Source organism: Eleutherodactylus coqui, chromosome 1, assembly GCF_035609145.1.
Source record: "Eleutherodactylus coqui strain aEleCoq1 chromosome 1, aEleCoq1.hap1, whole genome shotgun sequence".
In the NCBI taxonomy this organism is placed as follows: domain Eukaryota; kingdom Metazoa; phylum Chordata; class Amphibia; order Anura; family Eleutherodactylidae; genus Eleutherodactylus; species Eleutherodactylus coqui.
In genome coordinates, this window is record NC_089837.1 from 536,364,656 (window position 1) to 536,383,636 (window position 18,981).

General features: G+C 48.5%; 1 protein-coding gene across 1 annotated transcript in view; it reads left to right on the forward strand.

Moving 5' to 3' along the window:
* The first annotated feature begins 563 nt into the window (after window positions 1-563).
* Window positions 564-18,981, forward strand: part of DCHS1 (dachsous cadherin-related 1) — a 99,365-nt gene continuing 80,947 nt past the window's right edge. Inside the window, exons 1-2 of the mRNA XM_066588563.1 lie at window positions 564-1,040; window positions 6,226-7,982. Of these exons, the coding sequence (XP_066444660.1) occupies window positions 6,270-7,982 (1,713 nt within the window). The 5' untranslated portion in view covers window positions 564-1,040; window positions 6,226-6,269. The remainder of the gene's footprint in view (window positions 1,041-6,225; window positions 7,983-18,981) is intronic.

The window sequence follows — 18,981 nt, forward strand, 5'->3', positions numbered from 1 at the left end:
GCGCGGGGGGCTGTAGCACGGCGCACACACCCCGGCCTCGCACAGACGTGTGCTCTCGGCGCAGCGTCTCCCCCCAGTGTGTTGCGGTGTATTTGCGTTGTGCGGTGTGTTGCGGTGTGTTGCGCGGTGTGTTGCGGTGTGTTGCGCGGTGTGTTGCGGTGTGTTGCGCTGTGTGTTGCGGTGTGTTGCGCGGTGTGTTGCGGTGTGTTGCGCTGTGTGTTGCGGTGTGTTGCGCTGTGTGTTGCGCGGTGTGTTGCGTTGCGCTGTGTGTTGCGGTGTGTTGCGCTGTGTGTTGCGGTGCGTTGCGCTGTGTGTTGCGCGGGGGGCTGTAGCACGGCGCACACACCCCGGCCTCGCACAGACGTGTGCTCTCGGCGCAGCGTCTCCCCCCAGTTTCCATGTTGTGAGCTCTTCTGGTCCTGGAATTCAGCATAAATTAGCCGGTGAGGAGGGGTGCTGGAGGGGGCAGCAGGGGCTCTGGTGAGGAGGAGGTGAGGGGGCCGAGGAGGAGGAGGAGGAGGAGGAGGAGGAGGTAGAGTCATGTTTCAGTCCAGGCTCTCAGTCCCTCTGAGCCCTCCGCTGGCTGCGCTCTCCCTCACATCCACAGCTGTCTCAATCCATTGTCCCAGCCAGAGAGACAGACAGACAGAAAGAGAGTGCAGGGAGCGCACCGAGACCCCCTCAGCATCCTGAGGACTCCCGGCTGGATCCTGCTCACCACATCTGGCCAGAGCGCTCACCTAGACCGCACTCACAAAAGAGACATCCATCTGACACAGAACAATAGCAAACGCTGCGCAGAGGGACCGCCCTGAATATCCGCACAAAGGGGATGAAAGAGACATCCCAGCCACCAGAACAAAGCGCTGAGACTGCCAGGGAAGAGACATCCTCGCCGCTGTGCTGAAGGCCAGAGGAGCGACCGCTGGCCTAAGACGAGAGAGAGGCAGACGGAGGTCTCCTGGGATGGAGACAGGATCAACACCAGGTGCGACTGACAAGCGGCCAAGACAGCGGTCACCTGAGCTGACACTCTAATGGTGAGTACAATACGTGTCTGCGTGACCTCAGGGTCTGACACCGCCGTTAACCGCTGCGTTACATCATGGGGAGACGGTCCCTCCGCCCCACGAAGCTGACACTCTAATACCGCCATTAACCATTTCAGTACATTAGAGATCTCTCCGCCCCACGGAGCTGACACTCTAATACCACCATTAACCGCTGCGTTACATCATGGGGAGACGGTCCCTCCGCCCCACGAAGCTGACACTCTAATACTGCCATTAACCATTTCAGTACATTAGAGATCTCTCCGCCCCACGGAGCTGACACTCTAATACCGCCATTAACCGTTTCAGTACATCGCAGGCAGCCGCCGTTGGGTCCCATCCGGGTGGATGACTCGGGGATATGAGATCCCCAGACACACTCCTCTGCAGACGTTCTTGCAGCCAGTAAGTGACCCCTCACTAGACGCGGTCACTGGGGAGTCATCCACATAAACATCCCCATAACCACACACACAAGGGACGTCCGGACGGGGCCACAGGGCGGTCCAGCTGGGGCAATGAACCAGGCTGACTCCTCACACTACATCTGCACGAGGGCACCTGATGTATGCAACGACCCCACTGCCCCCACAGGGCCTGGTAGGATGACCTGCAGATGGGGGAATCTGTGCACCAGACAACATGGAGAAATGGTGAGGACAAGCAAGGCAGGGACTACGTACAATAAGGACTCATTGTCCCATAATCTCAAATCTTGTCTTCTCTGAGAATCTATAAATAAAGACTGACAACCCTATATATATATACAGGAACATATGGTCCATAGGTCCTAGTAATCTATTCCTGATGGTTCCCAGTAGATGGTCCATGGATCCTGGTAATCTACACTGGATGGTTCCCAGTAGATGGTCCATGGATCCTGTTAATTTGCATCTGATGGTTCACAGTAGATGGTCCATCAATCCTGATAACCTGCACCTGAGAAATCCTAGTAGATGATCCATGGATCCTGCTAATCTCCAATTGATAGATCCCAGTAGATAGCACATGGATCCTGGTAATCTGTACTTGATAGATCCCAGTGCATGGCCCATGGATCCCAGTAATCTGTACCTGATAATCGCAGTAGATGGCCCATGAATCACCTTAATCTTCTGACATCTCTCAATATATGGTTCATGAATCCAGGTAATCTACTTCTGATGGTTCCCAGTAGATGGTCCATGGATCCTTGTAATCTAACCCTGATGGTTCTCAGTATATGGTCCATGGATCCTGGTAATGTGTTCCGGACACCTCCTGATAAATGAAGTACAGATTCTGGTGATTCATGCCAGAGAACCCAGAGTAGAGTCAATATATACTGATGGATATAGAGTAGATGGTACATGGATCCTTGAGTTCTTTTGTATACCTGAAGCTTCTCGGTAGAAGGCCAATGGATCGTGGTAATCTGCATCTGATAATTCCTAGTAGATGCTGGATGGACCCTGGTAATGTCTTGCTCTAAGCTCTCAATGGAAGGTATGTGGATCCTTATGCTCCCTTTAGATCTGAGCCACCAAAAAATGGTGGCAGTAGATTTCACGTGGATCCTTGCACTCTGTAATTCTCTGTATCTGGCACAGTGCTTGTGCTACTCTATATATCAGAGATAATTGTAGATGGTTTGTGGCTGGTGGTGCCTTCTATATCAGAGCTCTCGGCATCTGGTAAATGGATGATGGTGTCCCCTAGATCAGAGCTCTTGACATCTGGTAAATGGCTGGTGGTGCCCTCTAGATCAGAGCTCTTGGCATCTGATAAATGTCTGGTGATGCCCTCTAGATCAAAGCTCTCGGCATCTGGTAAATGGCTAGTGGCGCCCTCTAGATCAGAGCTCTCAGCATCTGGTAAATGGCTGGTGGTGCCCTCTAGATCAGAGCTCTCGGCATTTGGTAAATGGCTGGTGGTGCCCTCTAGATCAGAGCTCTCGGCATTTGGTAAATGGCTCGTGGTGCCCTCTAGATCAGAGCTCTCGGCATCTGGTAAATGGATGGTGGTGTCCTCTAGATCAGAGCTCTCGGCATCTGGTAAATGGATGGTGGTCTCCTCTAGATCAGAGCTCTCAGCATCTGGTAAATGGCTGGTAGTGCCCTCTAGATCAGAGCTCTTGGCATCTGGTAAATGGCTGGTGGTGCCCTCTAGATCAGAGCTCTTGGCATCTGATAAATGGCTGGTGATGCCCTCTAGATCAAAGCTCTCGGCATCTGGTAAATGGCTAGTGGCGCCCTCTAGATCAGAGCTCTCAGCATCTGGTAAATGGCTGGTGGTGCCCTCTAGATCAGAGCTCTCGGCATTTGGTAAATGGCTGGTGGTGCCCTCTAGATCAGAGCTCTCGGCATCTGGTAAATGGATGGTGGTGTCCTCTAGATCAGAGCTCTCGGCATCTGGTAAATGGATGGTGGTCTCCTCTAGATCAGAGCTCTCAGCATCTGGTAAATGGCTGGTAGTGCCCTCTAGATCAGAGCTCTTGGCATCTGGTAAATGGATCTCTAGATCATAAACTCATGGCTCCTAGTACTGTATTTGGCTCTAGGAATTCTCTAGATCAGAGCTTCTATGGCATATGGCAATTGGTGCTCTCTAGATGATTCATAGCTCCCATACTACATGGTTTGTAAAGCTCTGTAGATCACACGTTAGGGTGACCAGACATCCCAATTTAGGCGGTACAGTATCGCTTTGAAACCTTGTGTCTCACTTTCCCCAGGGTCCCAAGCGGGACAGCCATTTGCTTTCCGGACGTTGGTTCACCATGAAGGTCATTACCAGCCAGTGTGCTGCGGTTCTCCCCGCTGGTAAACACTCACTGGGGCTGCTGCGGGATGCACTCCCTTACGACAGTGTGTGCACCCGAGATCCTCCTTCCCTGACCTCTCCTCTTTGCTGGCACAGGAGAGAAAAAGGGAGAAGGCATCCGGGTGCAATACACTTCCACCCGCAGCAGCACTGAGCAAAGCAGCATCTCTCTGAAGACCAGTTGAAGAGTGAGTAGATCGGTCTCAGCGGGGCCACTGTGGGGGTCACTGTTACTATTAGGGCTACTATGGAGATCACTGTTACTACTGGGACCACTATGAGGGATGCTGTTACTACTGAGGCCACTGTGGGTGTCACTATAACTACTTATTCCATTGTTGGGGGACACTATTACTAATGAGACCACAGTGGAGGTCACTATTACTACTGAAGCCACTTTGGAGGTCACTATTACTGTTGAGGCCACTGTGGGGGTCACTATTACTACTGGGTCTGATATAGGGTACACTATTACTACTAGAGGCACTGTGGGGGACACTATTACTACTGAGGGCTACTGTGGGGTCACTATTACTACTGAGTCCACTGTGGGTGTGACTGTTACTACTGCGGCCACTGTGGCGGTCTCTATTACTACTGAGTCCACTCTGGGGGACACTATAACTACTGAGGCCACAGTAGGAGTAACTATTACTACTAAGGCTTCTGTGGGGGACACTATTATTACTGAGGCTACTGTGAGTCATTATTACTACTTAGGCCACTATAGGGGACACTATTACTACAGAGTCCAGGCTGATATAGGGTACACTATTCCTACTGGGGCTGATATAGGGGATACATTTACTACTGGGCCACTGTGGGGGTCACTCTTACTATTGGGGCCACTGTGGGTCACTATTACTACTTTGGACACTCTGGAGGTCACTATTACTACTGGGGCAACTGTGTGGGACCATTATTACTACTGAGCACACTGTGGGGGTCACTATTACTACTGGGGCCACTGTGGGGGGGGTCATTATTACTACTGAGCACACTGTGGGGGTCATTTTTCTTACTGGGGCATCTGTGGGCGTCACTATTACTACTGATGACACTGTGGATGACACTATTACTACTGGTGGCACTATTACTAGTGGGGCCACTGTGGAGGTCACTATTACTACTGAGGCTGATATAGGGGACACTATTACTACTGAGGCTGATATAGGGGACACTATTACTACTGAGGGCCCATTTGGGGGTCACTATTACTACATAGGCCACTGTGGGGGTCACTATTACTACTTGGGCTGATATAGGGGACACTACTATTTCTGCGGTTACTGTGGGGGACACTATTCTTGGTGCTCTCTAGATCATAACTCCCGAAGTACCTGGCTCATGGCACTCTAGAAGATCATAGCTCCCATAATACACGATTCTTGGTGCTCTCTAGATCATAGCTCCCACGGTACCTGTCTAATAGCTCCCAGAAAATGCTATTGTACTTGGCTCTAGGAATTCTCTAGATGATAGCTCCTAATGCATATGATTTATGGTACTCTAGATCTCGGCTCACATGCTACATGGCTTTCTCTAGATCATAGTTCCAGTAGCACATGGTGTTCTGTAGATCTTAACTTCCCATTGATGGTCCATGGATCCTGTTATTCCATACTTGACTGGTGCCATGAGATTATAAGGAGCTTCTGGACCGGAGTATAAGGTCGGAGCAGAGCAAAGGAGTGAGGAAAAGAAGCAGAATAGCTGGATTGTCCCTTGGTGTTGGAGGCAGTCTGAAGGCCACCTCCTGTCTCATCGCAGGCTTAGGTTGCAGTTCTGCTCATCTACATTAGCTGCTGTGTAGAAGCAGAAGCTGACCAGGTGAAGACGTAGGGTCATGGAGAAGCCATCTGCAATACAGCAAGGGCAGAATGAACTGCAAGTAAAACACCAGCTAGCCACGTGGAGGCAGGGTTCTGGTGCCGGGTATTACCATCTTCAGAGGCCACTGTTGGGGTGGAAGAGTTAATAATGGCAGATGTGAAGTGCTGAGAGTATGGGTTACTAGATTAGAGGCAGTAATTCTATCAGGACGAGGACAGAAAATAGAAATGTCTTTTCCTTACACATCTAGAAAAAGCAGCTGCAAACCCAATATAGTGAAGACTGTGCCATCCTCTGGAGTTGGAGGAATGCAGCGACTAAGAGAAGGACCCATGAAGGAACCGTAGGGTCAGCCTCACCCAGTTATCTTGGCAAAGATCCACAATGTATAGGGTCCACCTCAACTAAAGCAAGGTAGACACAGGGAGCCACACTCCATCAACCCATAGGTGGCGATGCCAGCAGGGTGTCATCCTGGAGGACCATTTTGTAGCTTTGTGTGATTTCTCCACCTCATTGTTAATTCTTCTCTCCGCAGAATGAACAACTGTAACCGTTGGCCTTGACGTGGGTGCAGGAAGAATGCTGCCGCTCGGGGCCTACCTGTTGCTCTTGTTGGCTTGTTCCCTGTCCTCTTCCTCTCCGGGGACACTGGAGCTCCACATTGATGAAGAACAACCCGCTGGAACCATTATTGGTGACATCAGTGCTGGTCTTCCACCTGACTCCACAGGGCACATGTTTTTTATTTCGGCACAAGAAGGTAGCGGTGTGACCAGTGATTTAGAGATAGATGAGCACACCGGGATCATTAAAACCGCTCGAATTCTCGACCGGGAGCAACGGAACCATTATAACTTTATAGCAGTCACCCCAGAAGGTGTTACCGTGGAAGTGGATATTCATGTGGATGACATCAATGACCACACCCCCACATTTCCTAAAAGTCGTTTAGAAATCGGCATTCCAGAGCACACACCCTGGGGTACTAGCTACCCGCTAGAGCCCGCTGTGGATTTGGACAGTGGGGCATTGGGCACTCAAGGTTATCATATTAAAAATGGAGATCCCATGCAAGCATTCCGACTAGAAACCCGCCAAATGTCCAGCGGCATACTGTCCGTAAAGTTGGTAGTAAATGCGGATATAGACCGAGAGAACTGTTCTTCGTATTCTCTAACTCTGGAGGCTTATGATGGCGGCTCTCCGAGTCGGAGCTCGCGGATGAAGTTGGATATATCAGTCCTGGACATTAACGACCACGCTCCCACATTCAATCAGAGCCGCTATCAGGCACTGATTTCAGAAAGTCTACTGCCAGGATCTAGCGTCCTTCAGGTCTATGCCACGGATGCTGATCTTGGTCAAAATGGGGAGATCACTTATGAGATCAACCGTCGGCAGAGTGACCCAGAGGGTTTCTTTACTATCAACCCACATTCCGGACTAATCCAGCTTAGCAAACCGTTGGATTACGAGACTCGGAAAGCTCATGAACTGGTTGTGCAAGCGAGGGATGGAGCGGCTCAGCCGGAGGTCGGAACAGCGTTTATATCTATCCAGGTCCGGGACTCCAACGACAACCAGCCCAGCATGACTATCATCTTTCTGAGTGAGGACGGAGCCCCCAGAGTGTCCGAGGGGGCCACTCCTGGGCAATATGTAGCGCGGATCTCTGTATCTGACCCTGACTACGGGGAGCATCCTGATGTGGATGTGACTCTGGAGGGTGGGGAGGGAAAGTTTGCATTGACCACTAAAGATAGCATCATCTACCTCATTTGTGTGGACAAGTTACTAGACCGCGAAGAGCGAGACTCTTACCGCCTACGGGTTCTCGCCACCGATTCAGGAACCCCTCCATTAAGGGCAGAGTCCTCCTTTGTTCTTGAGGTGACTGATGTTAACGATAACCCGCCAGTCTTTGACCGTCAAGAATACAGTCACAGCGTACCAGAAGCCGTTCATCCTGGGAGCTTCCTCCTTCAAGTGACGGCCCGGGATAAGGACCAAGGAGACAACGGAGAGGTCAGATATCGCCTTCTAGACACTCCGTGGTTCCAGATCAACCCAGAAACCGGAGTCATCACTACAGCTGCCCCACTGGATTACGAGAAAGACCCACAGCCACAGATGACGGTGCTGGCATTAGATGGCGGCATGCCACCACTGACAGCCACTGCTGTTGTAAGGGTCCAACTCCTGGATGTTAATGATAATGAACCCGTCTTTGCCAATGCAATATACAATGCCACCCTGAGCGAGGGCACCGCATGGGGCAGCTGCTTCCTGAAGGTGAGAACCGAACATCATACATTCCACCGACCCCCTACTGTCATGGGATTTATAAGGGTCCAAATCTACAGCAATCTTCTGTATGCATCTCACGGTCACAGGGATCCTGGCGATGTGATCCGGGTCCCCGAAATGTGGGGACCAAACACACTGCCCCTACAGGTGATACAGGGTACTGCATGACCACTATACACACTGGACTACAGGACTACCAAATACACTGCCCCTACAAGTGACAGAGGGGACTACAGGACTACCACACACACTGCCCCAACAGGAGAAAGAGGGGACTACAGAACTACCACATATACTGCCCTACAGGTGACAGAGGGGACTACAGGACTACCACATACAGTGCCCCAACAGGTGATACAGGGTAAGGCATGACCATTATACCCACTGGACTACAGGACTACCACATACACTGCCCCTACAGGTGATACAGGGTACTGCATGACCACTATACACACTGGACTACAGGACTACCACATACAGTGCCCCAACAGATGATACAGGGTAAGGCATGACCATTATACCCACTGGACTACAGGACGACCACATACACTGCCCCTACAGGTGATACAGGGTACTGCATGACCACTATACACACTGGACTACAGGACTACCACATACAAAGCCCCTACAGGTGACAGAGGGGACTACAGGACTACCACACACACTGCCCCTACAGGTGATACAGGGTACTGCATGGCCACTATACACACAGGACTACAGGTGATGCAGAGGACTATATGACTACCACACACACTGCCCCTACAGGTGTGACAGGGTACTGCATGACCATTATACACACCGGACTACAGGACTACCACATACACTGCCCCTACAGGTGATACAGGGTACTGCATGACCACTATACACACAGGACTACCACATACAATGCTCCTACAGGTCACAGAGGGGACTACAGGACTGCCACACACACTGCCCCTACAGGTGAAACAGGGTAAGGCATGACAATTATACCCAGGTCACAGAGGGGACTACAGGACTACCACATACACTGCCCCTACAGGTGACAGAGGGGACTACAGGACTACCATACACACTGCCCCTACAGGTGACAAAGGGGACTACAAAACTACCACATACACTGCCCCCTACAGGTGATACAGGGTAAGGCATGACCATTATACCCACTGGACTACAGGACGACGACATACACTGCCCCTACAGGTGATACAGGGTACTGCATGACCACTATACACACAGGACTACAGGTGATACAGAGGACTATATGACTACCACACACACTGCCCCTACAGGTGTGACAGGGTACTGCATGACCATTATACACACCGGACTACAGGACTACCACATACACTGCCCCTACAGGTCATACACGGTACTGCATGACCACTATACACACTGCCCCTATAGGTGATACAAAATACTGCATGACCACTATGACCACTTTACACACTGGACTACAGGATTACCATACACACTGCCCCTACAGGTGACAGAGGGGACTACAGGAAGACCACATATTCTGCCCCTACATGTGACAAAGGGGACTACAGAACTCCCATATACACTTCCCCTACAGGTGATAGAGGGGACTACATGACTACCACACACACTACCCCTATAGGTGACAGAGGGGCTACATAACTACCACATACACTGCCCCTACAGGTAATAGAAGGGACTACATGACCACACACACACTGCCCCTACAGGTGACAGAGGGGACTACATGACTACCACACACACTGCCCCTACAGGTGACAGAGAGGACTACATGACTACCACACACACTGCCCCTACAGGTGACAGACGGGACTACAGGACTACCACACACACTGCCCCTACAGGTGACAGAGGGGACTACAGGACTACCACACACACTGCCCCTACAGGTGACAAAGGGGACTACATAACTACCATATACACTGCCCCTACAGGTGATAGAGGGGACTACAGAACTACCACACACACTGCCCCTACAGGTGACAGAGGGGACTACAGGACTACCACACACACTGCCCCTACAGGTGACAGAGGGGACTACAGAACTACCATATACACTGCCCCTACAGGTGATAGAGGGGACTACAGAACTACCACATCCACTGCCCCTACAGGTGACAGAGGGGACTACAGGACTACCACACACACTGCCCCTACAGGTGACAGAGGGGACTACAGGACTACCACACACACTGCCCCTACAGTTGGGCTCGTTGTTCCATTTTCCGGTCCCGGAATGTTCTAGAGGCTGGGTGATTTCGGTAATAATTTATCGGCTAAAGAGTTTGTAGAGTGTGAGTTTCAATCTGCAGACCACCGCTGGCCTAAACTGAGCGTGATCAGAGGGGTCACATACTTCCTGGCCTGCAGTCTCCTGTGGATGCTCTCTCCATACATCTCTTCAGCAAACACCTGGTTTAGATTTGGCAAGAGACATTTTATCTGGGAAGGGAGGGGAGCTCAGGGTCCTGGCCGAGGCGGGAGGGTGCAGACCGTGAGCACCGCATGGCGGAGCTACACAGGGGAAGCACTGGCTAAAGCATGGATTACATGGGGTTGTCAGAATAGTAGATGCACTACACAGGGATGTCGGTATGGTACATGGATTACATGGGGTTGTCGGTATAGTAGAGGGATTATATGGGGTTGTCGGTATGGTACAGGGATTATATGGGGTTGTCAGTACGGTACAGGGATTACATGGGGTTGTCAGTATAGTAGAGGGATTATATGGGGTTGTCGGTACGGTACAGGGATTATATAGGGTTGTCGGTATAGTACAGGGATTATATGGGGTTGTCGGTATGGTACATGGATTATATGGGGTTCTCGGTATGGTACAGGGATTATATGGGGTTGTCGGTATAGTACACGGATTATATGGGGTTGTCGGTATGGTACAGGGATTATATGGGGTTGTCGGTATGGTACAGGGATTATATGGGGTTGTCGGTATAGTACAGGGATTATATGGGGTTGTCGGTATGGTACAGGGATTATATGGGGTTGCCGGTATAGTACAGGGATTATATGGGGTTGTCGGTATGGTACAGGGATTATATGGGGTTGCCGGTATAGTACAGGGATTATATGGGGTTGTCGGTATGGTACAGGGATTATATGGGGTTGTCGGTATGGTACAGGGATTATATGGGGTTGTCGGTATAGTACATGGATTATATGGGGTTGTCGGTATGGTACAGGGATTATATGGGGTTGTCGGTACGGTACATGGATTACATGGGGTTGTCGGTATGGTACAGGGATTATATGGGGTTGTCGGTATGGTACAGGGATTATATGGGGTTGTCGGTATGGTACAGGGATTATATGGGGTTGTCAGTACGGTACAGGGATTACATGGGGTTGTCAGTATAGTACAGGGATTATATGGGGTTGTCGGTATAGTAGAGGGATTATATGGGGTTGTCGGTATAGTACATGGATTATATGGGGTTGTCGGTATAATACAGGGATGATATGGGGTTGTTGGTATGGTACAGGGATTACATGGGGTTGTCGGTACGGTACAGGGATTATATGGGGTTGTCGGTATAGTAGAGGGATTATATGGGGTTGTCAGTATAGTGCAGGGATTATATAGGGTTGTCGGTATGGTACAGGGATTATATGGGGTTGTCGGTATAGTACAGGGATTACAAGGGGTTGTCTGTATAGTACAGGGATTATATGGGGTTGTCGCTATGATACAGAGATTACATGGATTATATGGGGTTGTCGGTATAGTACATGGATTATATGGGGTTGTCGGTACGGTACATAGATTATATGGGGTTGTCGGTATAGTACAGGGATTATATGGGGTTGTCGGTATAGTAGAGGGATTATATGGGGTTGTCGGTATAGTACAGGGATTATATGGGGTTGTCGATACAGTACAGGAATTATATGCGGTTGTCGGTATGGTACATGGATTATATGGGGTTGTCTGTATGGTACAGGGATTATATGGGGTTGTCGGTACGGTACAGGGATTATATGGGGTTGTCGCTATGATACAGAGATTACATGGATTATATGGGGTTGTCGGTATAGTACATGGATTATATGGGGTTGTCGGTACGGTACATAGATTATATGGGGTTGTCGGTATAGTACAGGGATTATATGGGGTTGTCGGTATAGTAGAGGGATTATATGGGGTTGTCGGTATAGTACAGGGATTATATGGGGTTGTCGATACAGTACAGGAATTATATGCGGTTGTCGGTATGGTACATGGATTATATGGGGTTGTCTGTATGGTACAGGGATTATATGGGGTTGTCGGTACGGTACAGGGATTATATGGGGTTGTCGGTATAGTACATGGATTATATGGGGTTGTCGGTATGGTACAGGGATTATATGGGGTTGTCGGTATAGTACAGGGATTATATGGGGTTGTCGGTATAGTACAGGGATTATATGGGGTTGTTGGTACAGTACAGGGATTATATGGGGTTGTCGGTATAGTACAGGGATTATATGGGGTTGTCAATATAGTACAGGGATTATATGGGGTTGTCGGTATGGTACAGGGATTATATGCGGTTGTCGGTATAGTACATGGATTATATGGGGTTGTCGGTACGGTACAGGGATTATATGGGGTTATCGGTATGGTACAGGGATTATATGCGGTTGTCGGTATAGTACATGGATTATATGGGGTTGTCGGTACGGTACAGGGATTATATGGGGTTGTCGGTACGGTACAGGGATTATATGGGGTTGTCGGTATAGTACAGGGATTATATGGGGTTGTCGGTATAGTACAGGGATTATATGGGGTTGTCGGTACGGTACAGGGATTATATGGGGTTGTCAGTATGGTACAGGGATTAGATGGGGTTGTCTGTATAGTACATGGATTATATGGGGTTGTCGGTATGGTACAGGGATTATATGGGGTTGTCGGTACGGTGCAGGGATTATATGGGGTTGTCTGTACGGTTCAGGGATTATATGGGGTTGTCGGTATAGTACAGGGATTATATGGGGTTATCGGTATGTTACAGGGATTATATGGGGTTGTCGGTATAGTAGAGCGATTATATGGGGTTGTCGGTATAGTGCAGGGATTATATGGGGTTGTCGGTATAGTAGAGGGATTATATGGGGTTGCCGGTATAGTACAGGGATTACATGGGGTTGTCGGTATGGTACAGGGATTATATGGGGTTATCGGTATGGTACAGGGATTATATGGGGATGTCGGTATAGTACAGGGATCATATGGGGTTGTCGGTATAATACAGGGATTATATGGGGTTGTCGGTATGGTACAGGGATTATATGGGGTTATCGGTATGGTACAGGGATTATATGGGGATGTCGGTATAGTACAGGGATCATATGGGGTTGTCGGTATAATACAGGGATTATATGGGGTTGTCGGTATGGTACAGGGATTATATGGGGTTGTCTGTATGGTACAGGGATTATATGGGGTTGTCGGTATAGTACAGGGATTATATGGGGTTGTCAGTATAGTACAGGGATTATATGGGGTTGTTGGTATGGTACAGGGATTATATGGGGTTGTCGGTATAGTACAGGGATTATATGGGGTTGTCAGTATAGTACAGGGATTATATGGGGTTGTCGGTATGGTACAGGGATTATATGGGGTTGTCGGTATAGTACAGGGATTATATGGGGTTGTCGGTATAGTACAGGGATTATATGGGGTTGTCAGTATAGTACAGGGATTATATGGGGTTGTTGGTATGGCACAGGGATTATATGGGGTTGTCGGTACGGTACAGGGATTATATGGGGTTGTCGGTATAGTACAGGGATTATATGGGGTTGTCGGTACGGTACAGGGATTATATGGGGTTGTCGGTATGGTACAGGGATTATATGGGGTTATCGGTATGGTACAGGGATTATATGGGGTTGTCGGTAAGGTACAGGAATTATATGGGGTTGTCGGTACGGTACATAGATTATATGGGGTTGTCGGTACGGTGCAGGGATTATATGGGGTTGTCGGTATGGTACAGGGATTATATAGGGTTGTCGGTATAGTACAGGGATTATATGGGGTTGTCGGTATAGTACAGGGATTATATGGGGTTATCGGTATGGTACAGGGATTATATGGGGTTATCGGTATGGTACAGGGATTATATGGGGTTGTCGGTATAGTAGAGGGATTATATGGGGTTGTCGGTATAGTACAGGGATTATATGGGGTTGTCGGTATAGTACAGGGATTATATGGGGTTGTCAGTATAGTACAGGGATTATATGGGGTTGTTGGTATGGCACAGGGATTATATGGGGTTGTCGGTATGGTACAGGGATTATATGGGGTTGTTGGTATGGTACAGGGATTATATGGGGTTGTTGGTATGGTACAGGGATTATATGGGGTTGTCGGTATGGTACATGGATTATATGGGGTTGTCGGTATGGTACATCGATTATATGGGGTTATCGGTATGGTACAGGGATTATATGGGGTTGTCGGTATGGTACAGGGATTATATGGGGTTGTCGGTATAGTAGAGAGATTATATGGGGTTGTCGGTATAGTAGATGTATTATATGGGGTTGTCGGTATAGTACAGGGATTATATGGGGTTGTCGGTATGGTACAGGGATTATATGGGGTTGTTGGTATGGTACATGGATTATATGGGGTTGTCGGTATAGTACAGGGATTATATGGGGTTGTCGGTATAGTAGAGGGATTATATGGGTTTGTCGGTATAGTTCAGGGATTATATGGGGTTGTCGGTACGGTACAGGGATTATATGGGGTTGTCGGTATAGTAGAGGGATTATATGGGGTTGTCGGTATAGTAGAGGGATTATATGGGGTTGTCGGTATGGTACAGGGATTATATGGGGTTGTCGGTATAGTAGAGGGATTATATGGGGTTGTCGGGACGCTACAGGGATTATATGGGGTTGTCGGTATAGTAGAGGGATTATATGGGGTTGTCGGTATAGTAGAGGGATTATATGGGGTTGTCGGTATGGTACAGGGATTATATGGGGTTGTCGGTATAGTAGAGGGATTATATGGGGTTGTCTGGACGGTACAGGGATTATATGGGGTTGTCGGTATAATACAGGGATTATATGGGGTTGTCGGTATGGTACAGGGATTATATGGGGTTGTCGGTATAGTAGAGGGATTTTATGGGGTTGTCGGGACGGTACAGGGATTATATGGGGTTGTTGGTATAGTAGAGGTATTATATGGGGTTGTCGGTATAGTAGAGGGATTATATGGGGTTGTCGGTATGGTACAGGGATTATATGAGGTTGTCGGTATAGTAGAGGGATTATATGGGGTTGTCGGTATAGTACAGGGATTATATGGGGTTGTCAGTATAGTACAGGGATTATATGGGGTTGTCGGTATAATACAGGGATTATATGGGATTGTCGGTACGGTACAGGGATTATATGGGATTGTCGGTATAGTAGAGGGATTATATGGGGTTGTCGGTATAGTAGAGGGATTATATGGGGTTGTCGGTATAGTACCGGCATTATATGGGGTTGTCGGTTTAGTAGAGGGATTATATGGGGTTGTCGGTATGGTACAGGGATTATATGGGATTGTCGGTATGGTACAGGGATTATATGGGGTTCTCGGTACGGTACAGGGATTATATGGGGTTGTCGGTATAGGAGAGGGATTATATGGGGTTATCGGTATGTTACAGGGATTATATGGGGTTGTCGGTATAGTAGAGGGATTATATGGGGTTGTCGGGACGGTACAGAGATTATATGGGGTTGTCGGTATAGTACAGGGATTATATGGGGTTGTCGGTACGGTACAGGGATTATATGGGGTTGTCGGTATAGTAGAGGGATTATATGGGGTTGTCGGTATGGTACAGGGATTATATGGGGTTGTCGGTATGGTACAGGGATTATATGGGGTTGTCGGTACGGTTCAGGGATTATATGGGGTTGTCTGTATAGTAGAGGGATTATATGGGGTTGTCGGTACGGTACAGGGATTATATGGGGTTGTCGGTATGGTACCGGGATTATATGGGGTTGTCGGTATGGTACAGGGATTATATGGGGTTGTCGGTTTAGTAGAGGGATTATATGGGGTTGTCGGTATGGTACAGGGATTATATGGGGTTGTCGGTATAGCAGAGGGATTATATGGGGTTCTCGGTACGGTACAGGGATTATATGGGGTTGTCGGTATAGGAGAGGGATTATATGGGGTTATCGGGATGGTACAGGGATTATATGGGGTTGTCGGTATAGTAGAGGGATTATATGGGGTTGTCGGGACGGTACAGAGATTATATGGGGTTGTCGGTATAGTACAGGGATTATATGGGGTTGTCGGTACGGTACAGGGATTATATGGGGTTGTCGGTATAGTAGAGGGATTATATGGGGTTGTCGGTATGGTACAGGGATTATATGGGGTTGTCGGTATGGTACAGGGATTATATGGGGTTGTCGGTACGGTTCAGGAATTATATGGGGTTGTCGGTATAGTAGAGGGATTATATGGGGTTGTCGGTACGGTACAGGTATTATATGGGGTTGTCGGTATAGTAGAGGGATTATATCGGGTTGTCGATACGGTACAGGGATTATATGGGGTTGTCGGTATGGTACAGGGATTATATGGGGTTGTCAGTATAGTAGAGGGATTATATGGGGTTGTCTGGACGGTACAGGGATTATATGGGGTTGTCGGTATGGTACAGGGATTATATGGGGTTGTCGGTACGGTACAGGGATTATATGGGGTTGTCGGTATAGTAGAGGGATTATATGGGGTTGTCGGTACGGTACAGGGATTATATGGGGTTGTCGGTATAGTACAGGGATTATATGGGGTTGTCGGTACGGTACAGGGATTATATGGGGTTGTCGGTATAGTAGAGGGATTATATGGGGTTGTCGGTATGGTACAGGGATTATATGGGGTTGTCGGTATAGTAGAGGGATTATATGAGGTTGTCGGTACGGTACAGGGATTATATGGGTTTGTCAGTACAGTACATGGATTATGTGGGGTTGTCGGTATAGTAGAGGGATTATATGGGGTTGTCGGTATAGTACAGGGATTATATGGGGTTGTCGGTATGGTAGAGGGATTATATGGGGTTGTCGGTATAGTAGAGGGATTATATGGGGTTGGCGATACGGTACAGGGATTATATGGGGTTGTCGGTATGGTACAGGAATTATATGGGGTTGTCGGTATGGTACAGGGATTATATGGGGTTGTCGGTACGGTACAGGGATTATATGGGGTTGTCGGTATAGTAGAGGGATTATATGGGGTTGTCGGTACAGTACAGGGATTATATGGGGTTGTCGGTATAGTACAGGGATTATATTGGGTTGTCGGTATGGTACAGGGATTATATGGGGTTGTCGGTATGGTACAGGGATTATATGGGGTTGTCGGTATAGTAGAGGGATTATATGGGGTTGTCGGTATGGTACATGGATTATATGGGGTTGTCGGTATAGTAGAGGGATTATATGGGGTTGTAGGTATGGTATAGGGATTATATGGGGTTGTCAGTACAGTACATGGATTATATGGGGTTGTCGGTATAGTAGAGGTATTATATGGGGTTGTCAGTACAGTACATGGATTATATGGGGTTGTCGGTACGGTACAGGGATTATATGGGGTTGTCGGTACAGTACATGGATTATATGGGGTTGTCGGTATAGTAGAGGGATTATATGGGGTTGTCGGTATGGTATAGGGATTATATGGGGTTGTCGGTATCGTACGGATTTCATTTTTTTCGCTCCTGCTGGAGTTGACGGGTTTTCTAGAGCTGGAAAAACATGGCTGCTTTTGTTCCACAGACACTGCCATGCCTGTGCAATGGTTATATGTGGTACTGCAATATGGGCACACTCCCTTCACTGCAGACGGACCGCTGTACCAGACACATGTTAGCCTAATCCTTGTCAGCCCCTTTAACCCCTTCAGGACCACAGAACGGCCATAAACATCCTGCGGTGAATGGAGCCGAGTCCACTCCGTACCGGGCCGCTATCAGCTGTGGCTGATAGCTGACCACCCCATGTAATTGCCACGACCAGTTAGCACTGATTGCAGTACTTAACTGTTTAGGTGCCACAGTCAAAGCTGACCCCGCATCTAAAGAGCAAGCGGCAGAGCGGAGGGGCCCTTGGGCTAATATGGCAACCCAGAGCCTACGGGAGGATCCCAGAGCTGCAACGCATAGATACCCTAAATACTGAAGTATTGCAGTACATAGCGGAGCGATCGGCGATCGGATGCTCACAGGACTCCTCTGGGGACTAGATAAAGTGTAACATAAAAAGGAATCGTTTTTAACCGTTAAAAAAATCTATTAAAAGTTATAAAGCTCCCTTCCCATTTGGCTTAAATTTAAAAAAATTAAATGATTAAAGAATTCCCCGTATTTGTCACCAAACTATCACCGTATCACAATATTTATCTCGCACGGTGAAGGACGAAAAAAAGATTAAAAAGGAACAGAAGGCTAGAAAGTATGAAATCAAAAGTTATCAAAAGGATGTGTGCGCCCCAAAATAACCCCACAGAAAGCGAGCCCTCACACGCCCGATCAACGGAAAACCAAAGGTTACCGGTCTTGGAGCGCAGGGATGGCGAGAAAAAAGTGAATTTACTTTTAAAAATAGAAAAACATTTTTAAAACGATATAAATGTGAAATCGCTGAAACCGTTCCGACTCAGGTCACTGTTACTGCATTGTCAACCCACCAAACATGGCTCAATGGCGGCATGTTTTTCATTTCTCTTTTTAAAAACTTGCTATAGGCCGCCTGCACACGAGCGGAAAATCCCGCTGCTGAAAGTTTGCATAGGAGTGCATTACAATACGCGCTCCTATGCAGACGGCCGCGGTTTGGCCACGCGAAATCTCGCGCGGCAAACAAACCGTGGCATGTCCTAATTTTCTGCGGGGCACGCACTCACCCGGCCGCTGGCTCCGGTGTGTGCATGCGCCGGCTGCGCGGC